Genomic DNA, 18,273 nt, shown 5'->3' with positions numbered 1-18,273 from the left:
CCTCTCTGCCTACTTGTGATCTCTCTGTCAAATAAATAAATAGATTCTTTAAAAAAAAATAAAATAAAATAAAGAAAGCACTTGAGCTAATTCTGTGAGAGAACCAAGTTCATGATCGCTGATCCCCAGCCCACACTGAGGACTGCTTCCTTCTTAGGAGCACTTGCTCAGGGAGGACTCTTCTGTGCGGCCTGGGTTTTGTCTGTTCCGGACTCAGCCAACCTCCTGTTCCATCCAGGAAGACACTGTCTTGGCTAGACTCATGGGAATACCTCCCTTTGGGTTCCTAGGTGACACTGTGATACTGGACACGGACTTCCTTGCTAGATTCCCAGGAAGCAGTAGATTGTTCTGGTTAAGAGTGCTCACCACCTGGCTCTTACTAGCTGTGGGGCCGTGAGCAAGTTACTTAACGTCTCTGTGCTTCAGTTTCCTGAGTGGACTGAACTGATGGGGTTCCAGAACCTACCTCTAGCGTTGGTGGGAAAATAAATGAGCAAATACATGTCAAGTGCTTCAGACAGTGCCGTAGCACAGGGGCAAGCGTTCGGTAAGCATCTGCAGCTGTTATTGTTACTGTTCTGTTTTTGAATCAGATACATCCTGGCCAGCCCCTGGCCGAGTGTGCTGAAGAGCTGCCTGGCAAACGGAAGAATGAACATGTGGGTTCTGTGTGTCGTCATGTGCGTCCTCTCTGAACACCTCTTCTTGGTACGGCTTTAGATCTAAAGCTTCCCACAGATCCTTCCAAATGCCTTACCTTTTGTTGGATCCCTTCACCAGCTCTTCTTCTGCCCTCTGCTAACAACAAAAGCTGGGAAGCAGAGGGAGGCAAAACACAGAGGAATCCTGTCGGGTTGACAGGATTTAGACAACACAGGGCAACTGCAAGGCCAGGCTTAAGGAATGCCCTCCAAATACCTTGGCAGGAAAGAGCACATACGGATATTTTGTGATACATGTAAGAAAGGAATTTTTCCAACCGCGTATAAAGGCATTCTGCCCTAATTTCTTTACCACACTGGAGGCAACATGGTAGGGTCATGATTTAAACTGTCTGGAGAGTATTTATTGTTTAATAACTCCTCCTCCCTCTGCCCCACCCAGCTACCCTCTCGTGTACTTTCTGATCATCCTAAAGGCTGAATCCATTCTTCTTTCTGGAGGAGGAGAATAAACGCAGAAACACGTCATCAGGCCTCCGTCGGGCACTATGTCCGTGTGGAGAGTCGCTCTTCAACAAGTACGGTTTGCCTAGGGCTCCACAAGGTAGTTCTTCCTCAAGTTCACCGGTATGCTCATGGAATCAAAATGCCGCTTCCCATCTAAATACAACATGGACTCTGAAACACAGAAGAGAGAATCGTGAAGAAACCCGTAGAACCTTACAGAATTATTGAACAAACATGAGACTACTTGAGAACATGAGGCCAGCAACGAGCGTGCAAACGTGACACTGGGCACGCCCTGTGGGGCCAGGGCCAGGGCCGTGCAAGGCTCCTGAGGGAGCGGGCCTCCACTTGCGCCCCTCTCCTTGGGCTCCACCAGTCTCTGACCACCACCAGCGCCGACCCCTCAGACAACGGCCAGCCCGGGCAGAGCAGTGACAGCCACTGGCAGGCAGCAGCCCCTCAAAAGCACGATCTTCTAAAAATATGTTCCTGAGCTAACAGGCAAAGGTACACGTCCCACACAATTTCAAAGAAGGAAAATGTCTTTGAAAGTTCTTCCATTCATTAGGGACAAGCAGACACCGCCACTCACCTCCGTATGTTCTGGGGAAAACCAAGGGCACTTCTTTTTCGGACATGAACGTGAAATGAAAGACATTGGTGGTCATATGCTCTTTACTCTCAAGAGAGGCCACTTCACTGTGTACTCGGACTTGAATGTACTTGTCCTGAGTAAAGCAAACCTAGGAGATGTAGACATGACAGTCACTCAAGTGCATTCGCGAGGCGGGGAAAGGCAGTCATAAGATAAATGGTGGCTTTAAAAAAAAAAACTTCTCTTCTAGGCCTAAACAATAAAAAATTGTTTTTTGCCTGTCATCGCACACCTACCTGCGAAGACAGAAACAGCAACGATCCAACATCCACGGGTTTTTGAAACATGATATCATCCACTGCTACTACAAACGGTCGGGAGCCACTAACGGAAAAAGACAGAACTGGGGTCAACCACAAAATCCACGTGATCTCTATTTCTCCCCTAACAAGGAGCTGAAGCAAAATTTCAATGATCAAAGAATAAACCTAGGGAAGGCGGAAATAATCGTACCAGTAAGCAATGGTAAGCGAGAGTCCTGAGACCAGACCACCCCTCTACCTCTTCCCTTCTGACTGCCATCACCTCTTCTCCGGTCTTGAATGTACTAAGTGACAAAGGCAGAGCAAGAGCCTTTGAAAAAGTAACACCAAAGGTAGGTGGGATCACTGTAATGTGTATCTAATAACAGAGCACGTGCCCCAACACATCCAGACTGGGCCAAAATGTTTCAATTCAAGGGGGCAGTACACATTGCTTCTCAAAGGTTACAACCACCTTCCCCCCAACTCACCCAAAGTTACAGGCAGTAGCCCATCCAAGTTCATATGCTTTCCTCATAAGGAAACCACCAAAGATCCGATTGAAAATGTTGCGCTCCTATGAGACATAAAAAAAGGCTGAACATACACAAGCTCACGGCCACCCTCAAAGACAGAAGAAAGAACAATGCTGCGGAACGGAGGTCAGTTTAAAGGTGTGTCAGATTTTACGTGAGAACCACGAATGCGAGTTATCCTATTTAAAGGATTTTTCATTAACTTAAAATACCTGCGGGTGGCAAACTTCCAAGCTCTTCAGTTTTGAATTCTCCATCCACACTGCGTTGGGGGGCAAAACTCGACTTTGAAAACTTACAGTCCTGTACAAACAAACAGAGATTTCGTAAACCCTCTTGAAAGGCCAGAGTTTTACTGATGAAAAGTACAATATATGCAAACAACTCCCAGCATGCCGAGGCAGGCCTAACTGTGGAGAGGGCCAAAGTGTAAATGCTTTCACAACCTGCAATCTCACCATGCTAACTTACTTTGGATCCAGCGTGTTAAGAAACATCTCGTGGATGGTAGTCCTCTCCTCAGCACTGGGAGCCATTTTCAGTAATGACTTGGCACTGAAGGCGACCCTTCTCCCCTTGTTCACTGGAACACAGGACAATAAGGAGCTACGATCGGGGTGGGGGTCACACTACAGCACTGGGGTTCCTGACCTGCGCTGCGCTGGACCCTACAAAGGGAACATTTCCAGATTTTGTAAAGCCCACGGGCAATTATACACATATCCCAGAGTAGGCTGCTGAGGCTACGTAAGCTGTCCGGCGACTCTTGGCTTCCGGGAGGAAGCTGCACCGGCTCAGGTGGGGCCAATTAAAGACAAAATGGAAAGACCATCCTGGCCTAGACCCCTGCCCAGCAGTTATCTCACTGATCCATTTATTACAAAATGAGAAAGCAAATTCTTTCATTTAGTGAATATTGTCTAATTGATAAAACTGTTCTAACTGAGGACTCCAGTGGGAAAAAAAAATAAGGTATTTTTGATTTCAATAAATTCCTGGCATGAGAGAGACACGTGACCGCCATGAGGAGTCCATCCGTACTCTTCCATAATCTCCTCTGCAGTATAGTTAATGGGCTTTTTAAACTGTATCTTTACATTATAAACAAATTAATATACATTCTCCTTGTCTAAAGAGCTCTTCTTCCTCTGGGCTTTCAGGGATGAGTGGATTTACAAATGCCGGCCTAAAGAGAAGAAAAGAAAAGATTACAGTTTAAGAGGTGTCATAACCCAGTAAATATGGAAGGTGACCAATTACCCATTCATTTCAAGAAGTCTTTGCTGCTGGTCTTGGGTAATGCTGCCTGACTGCTTCCCTAATAACTCTGGAACAACTGAGGAGCTTTCCGGTCATGAACTAGTCTGTACACTAGAAAGTTCACATTTATAAAAAGGATACCACCTCTCCCTGAAAAATTTCACCTGATCGCAGTAACGAGGAAACAGCCAAAAATAGGCTGTAGAACATTCTACAGGACACCTGGCCTGGACTCTTCAAAGAATGCCAGTGTCCTGGGGTGCCTGGGTGGCTCAGTGGGTTAAAGCCTCTGCCTTCGGCTCAGGTCATGATCCCAGGGTCCTGGGATCGGGCCCCGCATGGCCGGAAGCCTGCTTCCCTTCCTCTCGCTCTGCCTGTCTCTCTGCCTACTTGTGATCTCTGTCTGTCAAATAAATAAAATTTTAAAAAAAAGAATGCCAATGTCCTTAATATCCGGTGGTGGGTATTAAGGAGGGCACGGATCACACAGAGCACTGCGCGTTATACGCAAACAGTGAATCATGGAACACTACAGCAAAAACTGATGATGTGCTGTACAGTGACCATAATAAAAACCAAATAAAATAAAAAATGTCAACATCTTAAAAGACAGAAAATGGCAAGGGGGCTCTTTAAAAAAAAACAAGCAAACATGTTAACCACATGCAGTACATGATCCTTGATCAGATCCTGACTCAGGGGGAAAGGCTATAAAACTAGGGACAAGTGGCAAAGTGTGAATGTGGGTCGTACATTAGATAGCGCCACTATACCATTTCAATTTCTGGCTATAATAAAGGCATCGAGGTTATGTAGCAGAATGACCTTATTATCAGGAGCTACGGGCTAAAGCATCTACAGAAGTAGTCTCAAAACTTACTTTCAAGTGATTCAGGGAGAGAGTGTCCATGTGTGTACTCAGAGTGAGAGGGCCATAGAATAAGGCTGGTGGTAAAACATTAATCGGTGACTTTAGCTGAAGCCCCATCGGTGCTCACTGCATTATCCTAGCTCTCTACAGGTGGCAAATTTCTCAAAATGGAAACAAAGATACTGAAATGGCAGCTCGGAAAATTCAAAAGCATCATCTGCAAGAGAGTTTAAATCCAGCCCTTTCCAGGGTTGGCAAGGAGGCCCAGGCCGGCGAGCAGCAGCAGGTCAGCCGGGCTGCTGGGAGGCGTGAAGAGCCGCGGGCTGCATTCTACGCTCACACCAGTCACCAGAGGACGCTTTGATCCTAACTCACTCTTCAAGTCAGCTCTCCATGCAGCAGGAAAGGTTTCTCGCTGCAGACTCCTTCAAATTTCTAACACAAATCAGACTCCCCACAGGCCCCTAGACTGTCCTGTACCCACAGCAAGCCCATTCCATTCCCTCCCACCCCAGCACCAGTGTTTCTCTGTTTCAACGTCTTGGGTATGACTCCTGTTAGGAACCAAAAATACACCTTAAGAGGAAGAAAGTATAAAGCCAAAGAAGTTAAAATCTGTAAAGTTCAATCTGACTTGGAATTGATGGTATAAACTCACGACACTGGGCGTGTGTTTGTTGCTATTTAACACTCATCCTAGCTCTGTCCACTGAAAACGTGTAGAGACAATGACAAGAAACAACATACAGTTCTTATGCCTGGATTCTGGTTTCTGAATACCAGTGCTCGCTGAGAGGAAACCTTGGCCTCCGTGGAGAAATGGCTGATTCCGGGCCCGAGGCAGGAAATGTGTTAGATGAGCCCAAATATCCCACTGTACCAGAGAACAGGAAGACTAGAGGGGAAATATGAAAAGGGCTCTTCACAGAAGCAAGCTTAAAGGGGGTCCTACTGCACAAAGATGGTACACTCTGAGCCCAGGAAGAACAAGGGCTGCAACTTACTGACGTCCATACCATTAAAATCCATGAATTCACAATGACGCTTTTTTAAAAAAGCCAAAAAGTAGACAAGCCATGTCATCACTAGCTAGTCAAGCAACCCATTACTTGGAAAATGTGTAAATAAAGGGCAAGAATGAAACATTAATCCTGACTTTCCTTTACAAATCAAACTGCCCTAGTTAACAAAGGAAGGTTCTTCTTTCCAGAACTCCAGGTAGTAAATATAGGAGGAAAGACAGGATTTACCTTAATGATTAAAGCAATGATCAGCAATGGACATTCAAAGCACTGAAAGAAGGGGCGCCTGGGTGGCTCAGTGGATTAAAGCATCTGCCTTTGGCTCAGGTCATGATCCCAGGGTCCTGGGATCGAGCCCCAAGTCAGGCTCTCTGCTTGGCAGGGAGCCTGCTTCCCCCCCTTCTCTCTGCCTGTCTCTCTGCCTACTTGTGATCTCTGTCTGTCAAATAAATAATAAATAAAATCTTTATTTTAAAAAGGCACTGAAAGAAGACAGGGAGCTAGCTATTCACATGGTGACAAAGTACACTCTGGGAATATCCTGTACCCCACTAGGACCTGTAGATTATTGCTTATCACAAGAGGATCAAGTGAGCCCTCCAATGAAAAGGTCAGTTCGGTCACCACTGATCCGCCACACGCCAATCTCGGCATCACTACGTGCAGGACAACCTGTACCTGACTTGATACATGAGATTCATTACAATTTTGAGATACATAGATCTCATCACCTACAAGATGCTCTCATTAAATAAGCTGAACCTGAAACTGATCAAAACTTTAGATCTAACTTCAGTTTACAGAAAATACTAGGGATACAGAAATAAGTGGGGGGAAAAAAAACACCATGAGGGAGCCACGAGACAAATCCAGAAAGCTGGACACTGTACAGAAGAACCCATCTGGCCTTTCAACAAGTTGATATGAAACACTCAGGGGGCAACAAGGACACATAACTGTTCTGGATTAAAAAGCCTTAAAAGATCATACAATTCTGTGAATACACTAAGAGTCATTAAACGGTACCCTTTCAATAGGTGAATTGTATGGTATGTGAATTATATCTCGATAAAGCTATAATAAAAATAAAAGGCTTAATAGACATAAAAATCAAATATAGTGCCTGAACTTTGTTTGGATCCTGAGTTGAACAGATCATTAAAAAGATATCTGGGGAAAACTGAATATGCATTAGCCATGAGAATATATTACAAACTTACTATTATTTTTGTTAGGCACTCTAATGGTAATGTATTTTTCTTAGGAAAATATCCTCATCTCTAAAGTGATCCCTACACAAAAGTATTCAGAGTGAAAGGTCATTATGTCTAGGATTTGCTTTAAAATATAACCAAATAATATAATTTGGAAAAACAGATGAAGCAAATATGGCAAAAAACGTTTGAAAATTCTAAGTCTAGTTGATGGGTATATGGAAATTCATTATAGTCTTCTCTCTAGTTTTAGGTCTCTTTGAAATTTTCAAAACAAAGAATTAGGAAAAAAGAGAAATTACCCTTTATTTTCAGAATCACGAGCCACCATTACAAATGTCGCATCCAGAACGGGACAAAATTCAGTGCCATGTAACTAAAGAACAATGGAAAGAAAATACAGATGTAAGAAATGCATTTACTGGAAAGACCTGCTGCAACTCTAACAGCTAGCCCGCATGCTTTGAAAAGGCTGCAATTAGAAAAAAGCGCGTTCATTAACCACTATTTGCTGAGCTGCCAGGCACAGAACTAAGCTCTGGGTGAAAGGCAGCAAGACCCAGGAGCCTGTGGTTGTGAGAGAGGAGAAAGACTTCCTAACATTCAAACAGGATCCATGCGAGAAGGGCTGGGATGACCATGACCCACAGGCTCTGGAACCACACGTGACTGAGACTCAAGGGCAAGGGTCACAGAGGGACCGGCCCCATCAGCATCATGGGACTGTCTGGCAGCGCGCAGGATTCTGCGTTCTCCGCGCCCGCCCGTCCTCACGAAGGCACACAGAGCCAGGTGAAGGGCCCTCTGCTCCCACAGATGTCAGTGTTTTCAGTGGCCAATGACCAGCCCGTATGGCTTTCCTTAGCTGAGCCCGGGGGCTCCCAAGAAAGGGTGAGGATCAGTGACAATTCTGTGGATGAAGTGAGACAGGTACAATGCACAAGGCTTTGAGGTTTTAAGGCATTTCTTAGCCTCTAGGGGTCTGTACTTGCAGGAAGGTTATGCCGTGAAGTCCCATCATCAGCTGGGGGTGTGCCAGGCTCGCTCGTCAATAGACCTCACCCCTCATCCTCCTCCCTGTGCCCGTTCAGGCCCCATCGCCCTCCCCCGCGACCTTCTTCCCGCATCTACTCTAAGCCTGCGGGCACTACATATAAAGCCTTCCACAACACGGCCCAGATTCCTTTCTGGCTGTCCACCAAACACCCGCCTCACACCTGCTCCTTTTGCCCTAGCCACCACTGACAACTTGGGAGGTCCTGGAACGAACTGTGCTAGTGAACCTGTCCTGTCCATGCCCGTGCCTGATGCCTTCATCACAGCCGCCCTCCTCAGGACACTCCTCCCCAGGCTGAGGTCACCATTCCCTCCTTGGTTTGCTACAAGAATGGAAACGAAATCCTCCCCTGAAAGTGGTTCTCAACACAACAGATGGGTACCACCCCTGCTGGGAGTGTCTGGATATGTGTCGAAGAGGTTTTTGGTTGTCACATGACTTGAGGGACATCACTAACGGGGCAGGGGTAACCAAGGAGCTAAACATCTCACAACGCAGGGGACTGTCCTGCATAACTTCCTACGTGCAATGCCAAGAGCGTCCCTGTGGAGAAACACTGTACGACGCTTCACTACTACAGAGCCTCCCGGATTCACAGTGAGATTATATGCCAACAAACCCACCCTAAGACGCAAATGTCATTAAGTCGAATACACATGACCTACAGAACGTCACAGCCTAGCCTAGCCTACTGGAAGCGTGCTCAAGAACACTGACGTTCGCCTACGGCTGCGCAGAATCATCCAACACAAAGCTATTTTATAACAAAGCACTGACTACCTCAGGTCATTTATTGAATACTGTCCTGAAAGGAAACACGGAATGGCTGCCCGGGGACAGTCGCGTTGCAAGTGTACGAGTCATCTCACCATCACGTGGCTGCAGGGGAGCCGCAGCTTGCAGTGGCTGCTATGTTGCCTATCACTCGCCCAGGAGGAGATCAAAATTCAAACTTCAAAGTACAGTTTCTACTGAACACTGTTTCACGCCATCGTAAAGCTGAAAAATCAGACCATCCTAAGTTGGGGGCCGTGTATCTCGGTCATTTACATACGTGGTGGAGTCCCTCGCAGCAGGCACACCCTGAGGACCAAGACCATTTTCGCTCACGTCTGCATCTCTAGCACCGAGCACAAGCACCGGCAGAGAGCAGATAATTGCTGATGTATGCATCAGGGCAGAAAATGATTGAGTATTACTAGACTGTAAACTCTAAGAGAATGAAACTTTGTTTAGCTCACCGCCGCATGCCTAGCACAGAAGAGGCCCTCCAGAAGCCATGGCTAAGGGAACAACACATGAATGGATGTCAGGAGGTGAGCTGGCCAACTCACGCCCAGATGCTGTTCTGAAGACATGTATAGCCTAGCAGAGGAGAAACAGATGTGTTCATATGCAGCTCGGTGGAGAAGAGGCGCCAGGAGAAAGGTTCAGAGCAGGGGTGGTGGGGAAGGAGGCATGGGGACGGGACAGGGGCTGCGACCCGGGCATGAGGGGGTCTGGGAGCACAGGCGGAATGCGGATCTGTGGAGCCAGTGCACGAGGACGTCAGGCCAAGAAGAAAGCATAAGCAATGATACTCATCCAACCCACAGTTCAAAGTACGTGTTACCAGAAGGAACACCTGCTAGGGCCAAACATCGAGAATGCAAAAACGAACAACGCTCTACTCTTAAGAGGTTCAAAATGCCCCGCAGCAAGCTCTAGGAAGGTATATAAATGCGAAGTTGCTGCAAGTACGGTTGTGGAGCTCACTGATGGAGCGCCTTGGATCCTAACTAGTCCGAAGAGTTTAGATTGTAATGCACAGAGAACGGTCACAGAAGGTTTTTGAGAAGGAAAGCGAGGTGACTTGAGGTCGGCTCTGGAAGGTCGAACTGGTCCCTCAACAGAGGGAGCACAGACTGCAGCAGGGAAGCTCACTGACCAGGCCCCTCCCTGGGCTTCATTCAAGGCCTCGCTGCCTCTTGTGGGACAAGAACGAAGTCTGGTGAGCTGTTCTGGGTGATGAATTTGTAAGACTTGCCACAAGGCCGTGGAGGGGAAGGTGAGAATCGAGGAGGATCAGGGCTGCAGAAGAAACTGAGGTGCTCAGTTTCTAACACGCTGGATTTGAGGCAGCAGGAGCACACGCAGGGGCAGAGATGTAACAGGCGCTCGGAAGATAGGTCTGAAGGTCAATCCCAGAAAAGACTTGGGACCACCTCCACAGGAGCGATAACAAATTAACATTACTGCCAACATGGCATTAGTGCTCACTGTGTGACAGGCAATTCTACCAAGTAATTAAGACAGTTGGGTTGTTTTTTTATTCATACTTACCAAACAATATAACACGGTACTGTTTCCATGCTACACTTGAGAAAACAGAAGCTCAGAGAAGGTACGTAATCTACCCACAGTCTCATGGCTAATAAGCAGCAGAGCTGGAATTTGAACCTACAGGTACCCAAACCAAAGGCAAAGCACCTACCACCAAGTTTCCTCTCTGGAACGGAAGGATCACTCAGCTCTTGAGTTATTAGCCAAAATGGCCAATGAGAAACACAAACTTAAAACAGAAGTTTGTACTTGTCTGGGCACCTGGGTGGCTCAGTGGGTTAAGCCGCTGCCTTCGACTCGGGTCATGATCTCAGGGTCCTGGGATCAAGCCCCATGGTCCTGGGATCAAGCCCCACATTGGGCTCTCTCCTCAGCGGGGAGCCTGCTTCCCTTCTTCTCTCTCTGCCTGCCTCTCTGCCTACTTGTGATCTCTGTCTCTCAAATAAATTTTTAAAAAAGTTTGTTCTTGTCTGACATTAATTTTCACTGACTCTGTCCTCACAATAACTCCTGCTTCTCTTTTCAACCTATTTGGCCAAGATTCAAATTACCAAGAATCCTCCAAAAAGCAGAATGGACAGCAGGAATCAGAGCAGGAATCAACCATGAAAGTGGCTCAGTCAGATAAGTGTCCAACTCTTGGTTTCAGCTCAGGTCATGATCTCAGGGTCCTGGGATCAAGCCCCATGTCGGGCTCTGTGCTCAGTGTGGAGTCTGTTAAGATTCTCTGCCCCATAAATAAATAAATCTTTAAAAAAATAAACAACACTCTGCTCACCAGGGAGCCTGCTTCCCCCTCTCTCTCTGCCTGCCTCTGCCTGTGATCTCTCTCTCTGTCAAATAAATAAATAAAATCTTAAAAAAAAAACAGTGTGGACAAATCATAGCTATATCCCCTACGATCTGCATTTTGTTCTAAAAAATGTCAGTGTCAGTTATAGCAACATGGGAGTTAAAGAATCCAACTGCTTATATATAGCATCAAATAAAAAACTAAACTATTCTGATAAAACTTTAATTACTGCAGAGCAAGTTTCAGACTTTTCTGAAAGGTGAAATGCTTTATCATTCCAGAAGAGAAAAAATGAATCTGAATAATGGGCCTACTGAATACCTTGGCATAACTGAAGAAGCCATTCTTTTTGCCCCTTATTATTTCTTTTTGAGTAAAGTCGACACACACTGTTACATTAGCTTCAGGTGTACAACACAGTGAACAAGTTTATCCATTATGCTATGCTCACCATTCGTACTCTGAATTATCTGATTTCTGTGCTACTATCTTCTTTGAGGAACCTTTTCTGGTCAAATGTCTTTACTTCTTTATAATAACTACTCTGAATTCTGCTCATTAGAGGAGCTGTTCTTAACTGCTGTATTGGTCTAAGTGACTGTTACAGGTTGAACAGTGTTCTGGAAAAAGATATGAAGCCCTACACCTCAGTACCTGTGAACATGACTTTACTTGGATGTAGGATGAAGTCATACTAGAGTAAGGTGGGGTCTTACTCCAACATTACTGATGTTCTCGTAAGAAGAGGGGCACCTGGCTGGCTCATTCGGTAGAGCATGTGACTCTCAATATCGGGGTTGTAAGTTCGAGCCCCACGCTGGGCACAGAGATTACTTAATTAAAAAAAAAAAAAAAGAAGAGACATAGAGACACGAGAGGGAAAGAGTATATGGCAATGGAGGCAGAGATTGAAGTGTCAGAGCTGCAAGCCAAGGAACGCCAAGCACTGCCAGCAAACCACCAGAAGCAAGGAAGGATTCTCCCCCTACAAATGTTAGAGGGATCATGGTCCTGCTGAGGCCTTGATTTTGGACTTCTAGCTGCCAAGCGGCAAGACAATTTGTTTGAAGCCACCTACTTCATGGTATTTTGTTACCACAGCCCGAGGACACTAACAGAGTGACCACTACCATTCATGCTTAATGGAACTCAGACTTGTGTGAATTCTCTGGGGTAAATAGCTATATGTGACTTAAAAGTAATACACACTGAACATAAACACTAAATAATGTGTCAGTCTTTACACAGGAGGAGGACCGTTAATAACCCACCATTTACTGGGTGCCTGGGTGGCTCAGTCAGTTGACCGTCCGACGCTAGATTTCGGCTCAGGTCATGATCTCAGGGTCCTGGGATGGAGCCCCCAGTCGGGCTCCGAACTCAGCAGGGAGCCTGCTTGAGAGTCTCTCTCCCCCTCCCCACATTCGCTTTCTCTTTCTCTCTCACTCTCTCTAAAAATAAATAAGTAAATCTAAAAAAAATAAATAACCCACCATCTGCATGACATGAACTTTCAATTATTTTTTTCTAGAAGTGGTGAGCTGTATACCTGTCCATTCACAGAGAGGTAAATACGCTTTTCTTTCACTAGGCCTGGCCGGTGGTGTTGGAACAAGCAGGCAAACTTTAGATGCATACACACCTGGAACATTTGCATCTTCACTTCCATGGATGTCTTCCCAACCCAGCTAACATGGCCACTGAACTTAATGTCCTGTTCTGGGCTTAAGCTCATCTTACACATATCTGCAAAACAGAAAATCAATCTGAGTTCAAACCATACCCAAAATTTTCTCTATTACAACTGGAAAATTTCACTTGAAATTCTGGCAAATTCTACCACATTTCCTTTTTTCTTTTTTTTTTTTAGTCTTCAAAACCAAAATAACTTTTTTGACATACAAAAGAAATTCATGTATCTTTTGGAAAACTGCAGACAATGCAAAGAATATAAAAAATAAAATGGAATCGTGCAAAACCCTTCCACTCAAAGAATATAATAATAAATATGTATCTTGGAATACAGCATTCTAGACATTTTCCTTTATATATATACATAAAAATGCCCCCATAAAAGGAAAATATTTCCCTTAATTTCAATAACCTCTTGTAATTACTGAGAATTCAAATTATGCTCAGAAAATAGTATCGCTTACCAATCTTATCCACCAGGGCTGTAACTATTGACAAAGGAGACATCTTAGCTTCATGAATTCTGGTGTGCATGTAGCATATAAGAACTATTAGAGAAAAGAACAAAATAAAGGAAAAATAAAATTATTTCTCAACATTTACAACTGATGCCCTGAAATTATCTTGTTTTGAAGACCCAACCCCCTATATCCCACTAGTGGTCTTATCGGAGGACCAAAGACTTTTCATACATTGAAGAGATTTGGGGATTCTCTAATCTAACTGCCCACTCAATTTTAGATTTGGTGAAGAAACCAAAGCCCAAAGCCCAAGCCTACCAGGTGTCCTGTTACCGCTGCACAGACGCGGTGCCTCAATTAGAGAAAGACCCCAGCACATGAGTCTGACAGCGTCAAACATCTTCAGAAAAGAGAAACAAATCACAAGGACTCAGCTATCTATTTTCCCTCTGATTCTTTCCTAATCATAAAGCAATTAATTCACTTAAGTTTTCCCTCCTTCCCCATAACACCCCTGACTCCTACACTGTGGCTGTGTACTTTCCATGTTTCAATAAGCTTAGCGTGACTCTATGCGTCTTATAAATGACAACCCACTTAAAGTTGCATTATACTTCTGTGTTTGGTGGCCTCATTGCTTCCCCATGATTCATTCAAACTTGGATCAGTTACCCTCAGGGCCCAGGGTCTGCATCCTATAAATATTAGTTAAGTGAGAATAAATCCTTCCATCCATGCGCCTGCTAACGGATGCACTGGGGGAACGAGAGGATAAGGCAGGAAAGGCCATTTAAAAGCCTCTGTGGTGCTCATAAAATAAATCGTGTGTGGCTGACCTATGGCAGTACCAATGGAAATGAAAAGATCCTAGAGTTAAGAAGAAGGTACACTTGGCAAGAATTGTAATAACCCCAGGTCTTTAGCTCGCCTGAGTGAATATGGTACACCATTCACTGAAAAAGAGAATACAAGAAGAGTAGAATGGACTATTTTCAACATGTTAAATTTGAGAAGCCTATGGCATATCCACATGGAGATGTCCAGGAGGACAAATGGGTCTAGAATTCAGAAAAGCAAGGCAAGAAACGCAGCTTCCTAAGGATTCCACATACTGAGAACAAGTAAAGCACTGGCAGTAAATGCGATCATTTATAGTGAGCGTACAGATAAGCAAGAAAGTGCAGAAGACAAAACCCTGGGCATAACCAACATTGAAAAGGTTACTAGTGAAAGAGGAACCCACAAAGGAGACTGGGAGAGAACAGCCAGAGAGGCAGGACGAAATGTCCCCAAAGCCCAAGGATGAGTTTGGCAATATTAGGAACCACAAAGGGATCAGGTAAGCCTTGGGCACCCATTAGATCATGAAATAAGGGGGCCAGTGGAGGGCTTGGCAAGAGCAGTTCAATGGCAAGGACGAGCAGAAGCCAAAACATGTGAGACTGCGAAGTAAACAGAAGTCAAGACATCAAGGAAATAAGAGCAAATGACTTTTTCTAACATGTTCCAGAAAGTTAGCTCTGAAGTGGGGGAGAAAGTTCGACAGTGTTGTAAGGGAGGGCGGCTTTACATAGTCTTCCTTGTAGGATGGAAGAACCTTGAACATGTTTATGAGCTGAAGGAAATGTGAACTTGAGAAAAGGCTTGAGATACGAGAAAGCATAGGTGATAAGGCAAATTGCTGGAAGAACTAGAAAGAACAGAATCAAGTCAACAGGTGAAAGGAACGAACATCAGCAGGAGCCAGGGAGCCCGATGTGGAGCTCGATCCCAGGACCCCAGGATCATGACCTGAGCCAAACGCAGACACTTAACTGACTGAGCCATCCAGGTGCCCCTGATCGGGTTTATTTAATCTGAAGGGACAAGCAGCTGGGTGTTAAGCCTAACAATGGACTTAATGTCTATATTGTAGAAGTCATTAGAGTCTTTCTTTAAATCCTTTCCCAACAGGTCAGTCCAAAAGTCATTATTAAGAGCAAGTAAGGTAGCCCAGAGTAGGATGCTGAAGCCCAAATGGGGTCAGGAGGACATAAAGAAGGAGGCAACAAGAGTAGTGGCCCGGCATGTTGCAGGCTGCGCACAATGAGGACGGTGACCCTGCAGAAGGGGACCTAGGACGAATCCCAGTGAGATGAGGGGAGCATCCATGATGGGTCCGTGAGGGGATGGGGTGGCAGAGGTATGAAATTAGTTTCATGCAGCCGACACTGATCAAATAAGTAAATGGATTTAGAAAAATGGAGCCAGCTGGAAATGGAATTACAAATACAAAAAGGGAAGAAATCAATGAACCTGCGGTGCTGAACCAGAATTGGAACTGTCAGCATGAACCCATCATTTTCATAGATGGATAAACAGACAGAGAGAAAAGCATAGATGTAAATGTATGTGCATGTGCATAGATTCCCCACCTCATCGACTGAAAGGGCATAGGAGCAGTGACACCCCAGCAGCGAGGACCACTCCCAGCACCATTATCTTGGTTTCTAATTACCATTCTCCATCAAGAAGAACCAGAGCTCCTTGGAGCTTTGGCTGATTCTGGGACAAAGTCAGGGAAAATACAAATAAGCCTAGAATGTCTTCCTATGCCAGAAAGTGAGGACATGCTCAAAAGAATGACAGGGACACATCAAAAAAAAAAGAAGAAGAAGAAGAAGAAGAAGAAGAAAGAAAGGAAAACACAAAAACACAGGCCAGTGTGAAAGGACTGGGACAGTCCCAGCCCAATCTGAGCACAAGAGATGAAAGTGACCTATCATAATCCACTCAATAAAATAGGAATCCTTGAGTCCATATAGAGTTTAAAATAATAAATTGGAGGTCTGATGAGAAATGGACTGTTTATAAGGTCTTAACTTACCTGCCTACCAGGTACGTATTCATTACAAAGGAGTATAGAGTAACTTTACAGTGAAGAAGTCTGGCTGAATAAAATTCCATAAGAAATGATGAGTACCCACCCTGTGCATCAGTGTGGACGGGACTGGAGGAGATTATGCTAAGTGAAGTAAGTCAAGCAGAGAAAGATAATTATCCTATGGTTTCATTCGGAGGACCATAGGGGAAGGGAGGGAAATCCAAAGGGGGAGAAATCAGAGAGAGATGAACCATGAGAGCCTATGGACACGGAGAAACAATGTGGGGGTTTCATGGGGGAGGGGTAACCAGGTGATGAGTATTCAGGAGGGCACGTGCTGTGATGAGCACTGGGTGTTATACTTAACTAATGAATCACTGAACACTGCATCAAGGACTAACTATGTACTATACGGTGGCTAGCTGAACATAATTAAAAAAAGAAGAAGAAGAAGAAGAAGCCTGGCAGACACCACCTTCAACAAGGAATCAGAGTTAACATCCCAGTGATGGGACAAATGAGACTATTGCACCAGTTGATGAACACACCATCGTTTCTGTGATGTTCCTGCCAAAGATGCAGGTCTCAAATCTAATCATGGGGAAGCATCAAATAAACTGAAATTGAGAGGAATTCCACAAAAGAATTTTTGCCTACCGCCTTCAAAAGTATCAAGGTCTTTGAGATCAGAGAAACACTGAGGAGCTGTTCTTGACACAACAACTAAATGCAACATGTGATTCAGAACTAGATCCTTTCTACTACAAAGGACCACTAGTGAAAGGTGAATGGGGTCCGAGGATTACAGAATCTCAAGGAGCAGGGTTAATTTCCAGATTTTGATGGCTTTATTGTGGTTAGGAAGGAGAACGTCCTTGTTTGTAAGAAAGACTAATGAAAACCACGGGGGTGATGGGTGAAGTCATTATCTTTCATGACTCAGAGAAGAACAATTCTTTGTCCTGTGCTAGCAACTTTCCCATAAATTTAAGACTTTTTGAAAAGTAATTAGAAAGAAGAATTAATGAGATTACAACTGTTAAACGGGAATCTACATTTTCAGGGAAAAAGTTATGACAATTCAGAGGTAACAGAGACTCTTCTTTTACTCCCCTTTTAGAATATCCTCATCTGTGCAAGCTAAAGAATTAAAAAGTCCCCTCCAGCCAAAGGATTCAATGTATATCTATAGAATTACTGAAATAGTAAATATCTATTTAGAAATACTAAAATAATACCAGTACCTCCTAAGCTGTCAAGGTCCTCAAGAATCCTGCCAAATCTGTGAAATAAAGACAACTGCGATTAAAGGAAAATCGTGATGATCATCCCTTAAAAAGGAAGAACAGTTCGGAGAGATGAAAGGTTCTCAAATTGATTGTGGTGACGGCTGCTTGACTCTCCGAATACCCTAAAAACCACAAAACTGCTCACTTTACATAACTGAGTAGTATGATATGGGAATTACATCTCAAAGTCACAGTGATTAAAGGAAATAAAATAAAAACAAATAAATGACAGCAATAAAAGGAGCACTGTGTTACCTTATGGTGTTTTGAACAGTCAAATATTTCTCTCGTAATTCAGGCTGACTACCCAAAGGCAAGAGAACCTCAATATAACTGTCTCTCATTCTCCTGGGCGGCAGTCCTTTCTGTGACTCGGCCAAAAAACTCTGAAGTAATTTTCTTTCCTCCATTGCTTTCACATGGTCTCTGAGAAGAAAGGATGCAAACTTCATGAAACACAGAGGCAGGGCTAGCCCACATGCCAGTGACATGCAAGCACACCAGACACTATCAAAGGAGGAAAACAAAGGTCTGGACCTACCTCGTCTGCTCTTCCTTCCCTCCCTCCCCACCTGACACGTGGTGGAATTTAAAATTTTCTGTTAAAATACCTTGGGCTTGTAGATTAAAAAAAAACACTTATAAGTGATAGAGATACACCCAAACCAACCATATATTCTCTTCATCAAAATGTGTATTCAAAAAACAGAACATCTGACACTGAATTTAAAATGCAGCGATGGGGGACGCCAGGGTAGCTCAGTTGGTTGAGCCACTGCCTTCGGCTTGGGTCATGATCCCAGGGTCCTGGGATCGAGTCCCGC

The 18,273-nt window shown here is 44.6% G+C and overlaps 1 protein-coding gene across 1 annotated transcript in view; it reads right to left on the bottom strand.

The window, feature by feature from the left end:
• Positions 1–1,041: 1,041 nt before the first annotated feature.
• The window catches only part of ACOT9 (acyl-CoA thioesterase 9), a 20,188-nt gene continuing 2,956 nt past the window's right edge, over positions 1,042–18,273 (bottom strand). The window contains exons 3-14 of the mRNA XM_059385163.1: positions 17,705–17,875; positions 17,405–17,442; positions 13,301–13,384; positions 12,787–12,890; positions 7,275–7,348; positions 3,724–3,791; positions 3,077–3,188; positions 2,818–2,908; positions 2,561–2,646; positions 2,064–2,151; positions 1,765–1,915; positions 1,042–1,343 (exon numbers count right to left, since the gene is read on the bottom strand). Coding sequence (XP_059241146.1) covers positions 1,255–1,343; positions 1,765–1,915; positions 2,064–2,151; positions 2,561–2,646; positions 2,818–2,908; positions 3,077–3,188; positions 3,724–3,791; positions 7,275–7,348; positions 12,787–12,890; positions 13,301–13,384; positions 17,405–17,442; positions 17,705–17,859 — 1,140 coding nt within the window. The 5' untranslated portion in view covers positions 17,860–17,875 and the 3' untranslated portion in view covers positions 1,042–1,254. The remainder of the gene's footprint in view (positions 1,344–1,764; positions 1,916–2,063; positions 2,152–2,560; positions 2,647–2,817; positions 2,909–3,076; positions 3,189–3,723; positions 3,792–7,274; positions 7,349–12,786; positions 12,891–13,300; positions 13,385–17,404; positions 17,443–17,704; positions 17,876–18,273) is intronic.

Source organism: Mustela nigripes, chromosome X (assembly GCF_022355385.1).
Source record: "Mustela nigripes isolate SB6536 chromosome X, MUSNIG.SB6536, whole genome shotgun sequence".
Lineage (NCBI taxonomy): Eukaryota > Metazoa > Chordata > Mammalia > Carnivora > Mustelidae > Mustela > Mustela nigripes.
The sequence above is the reverse complement of the archived record's forward strand: the minus strand, read 5'-3'. Positions and strand labels throughout refer to the sequence as shown.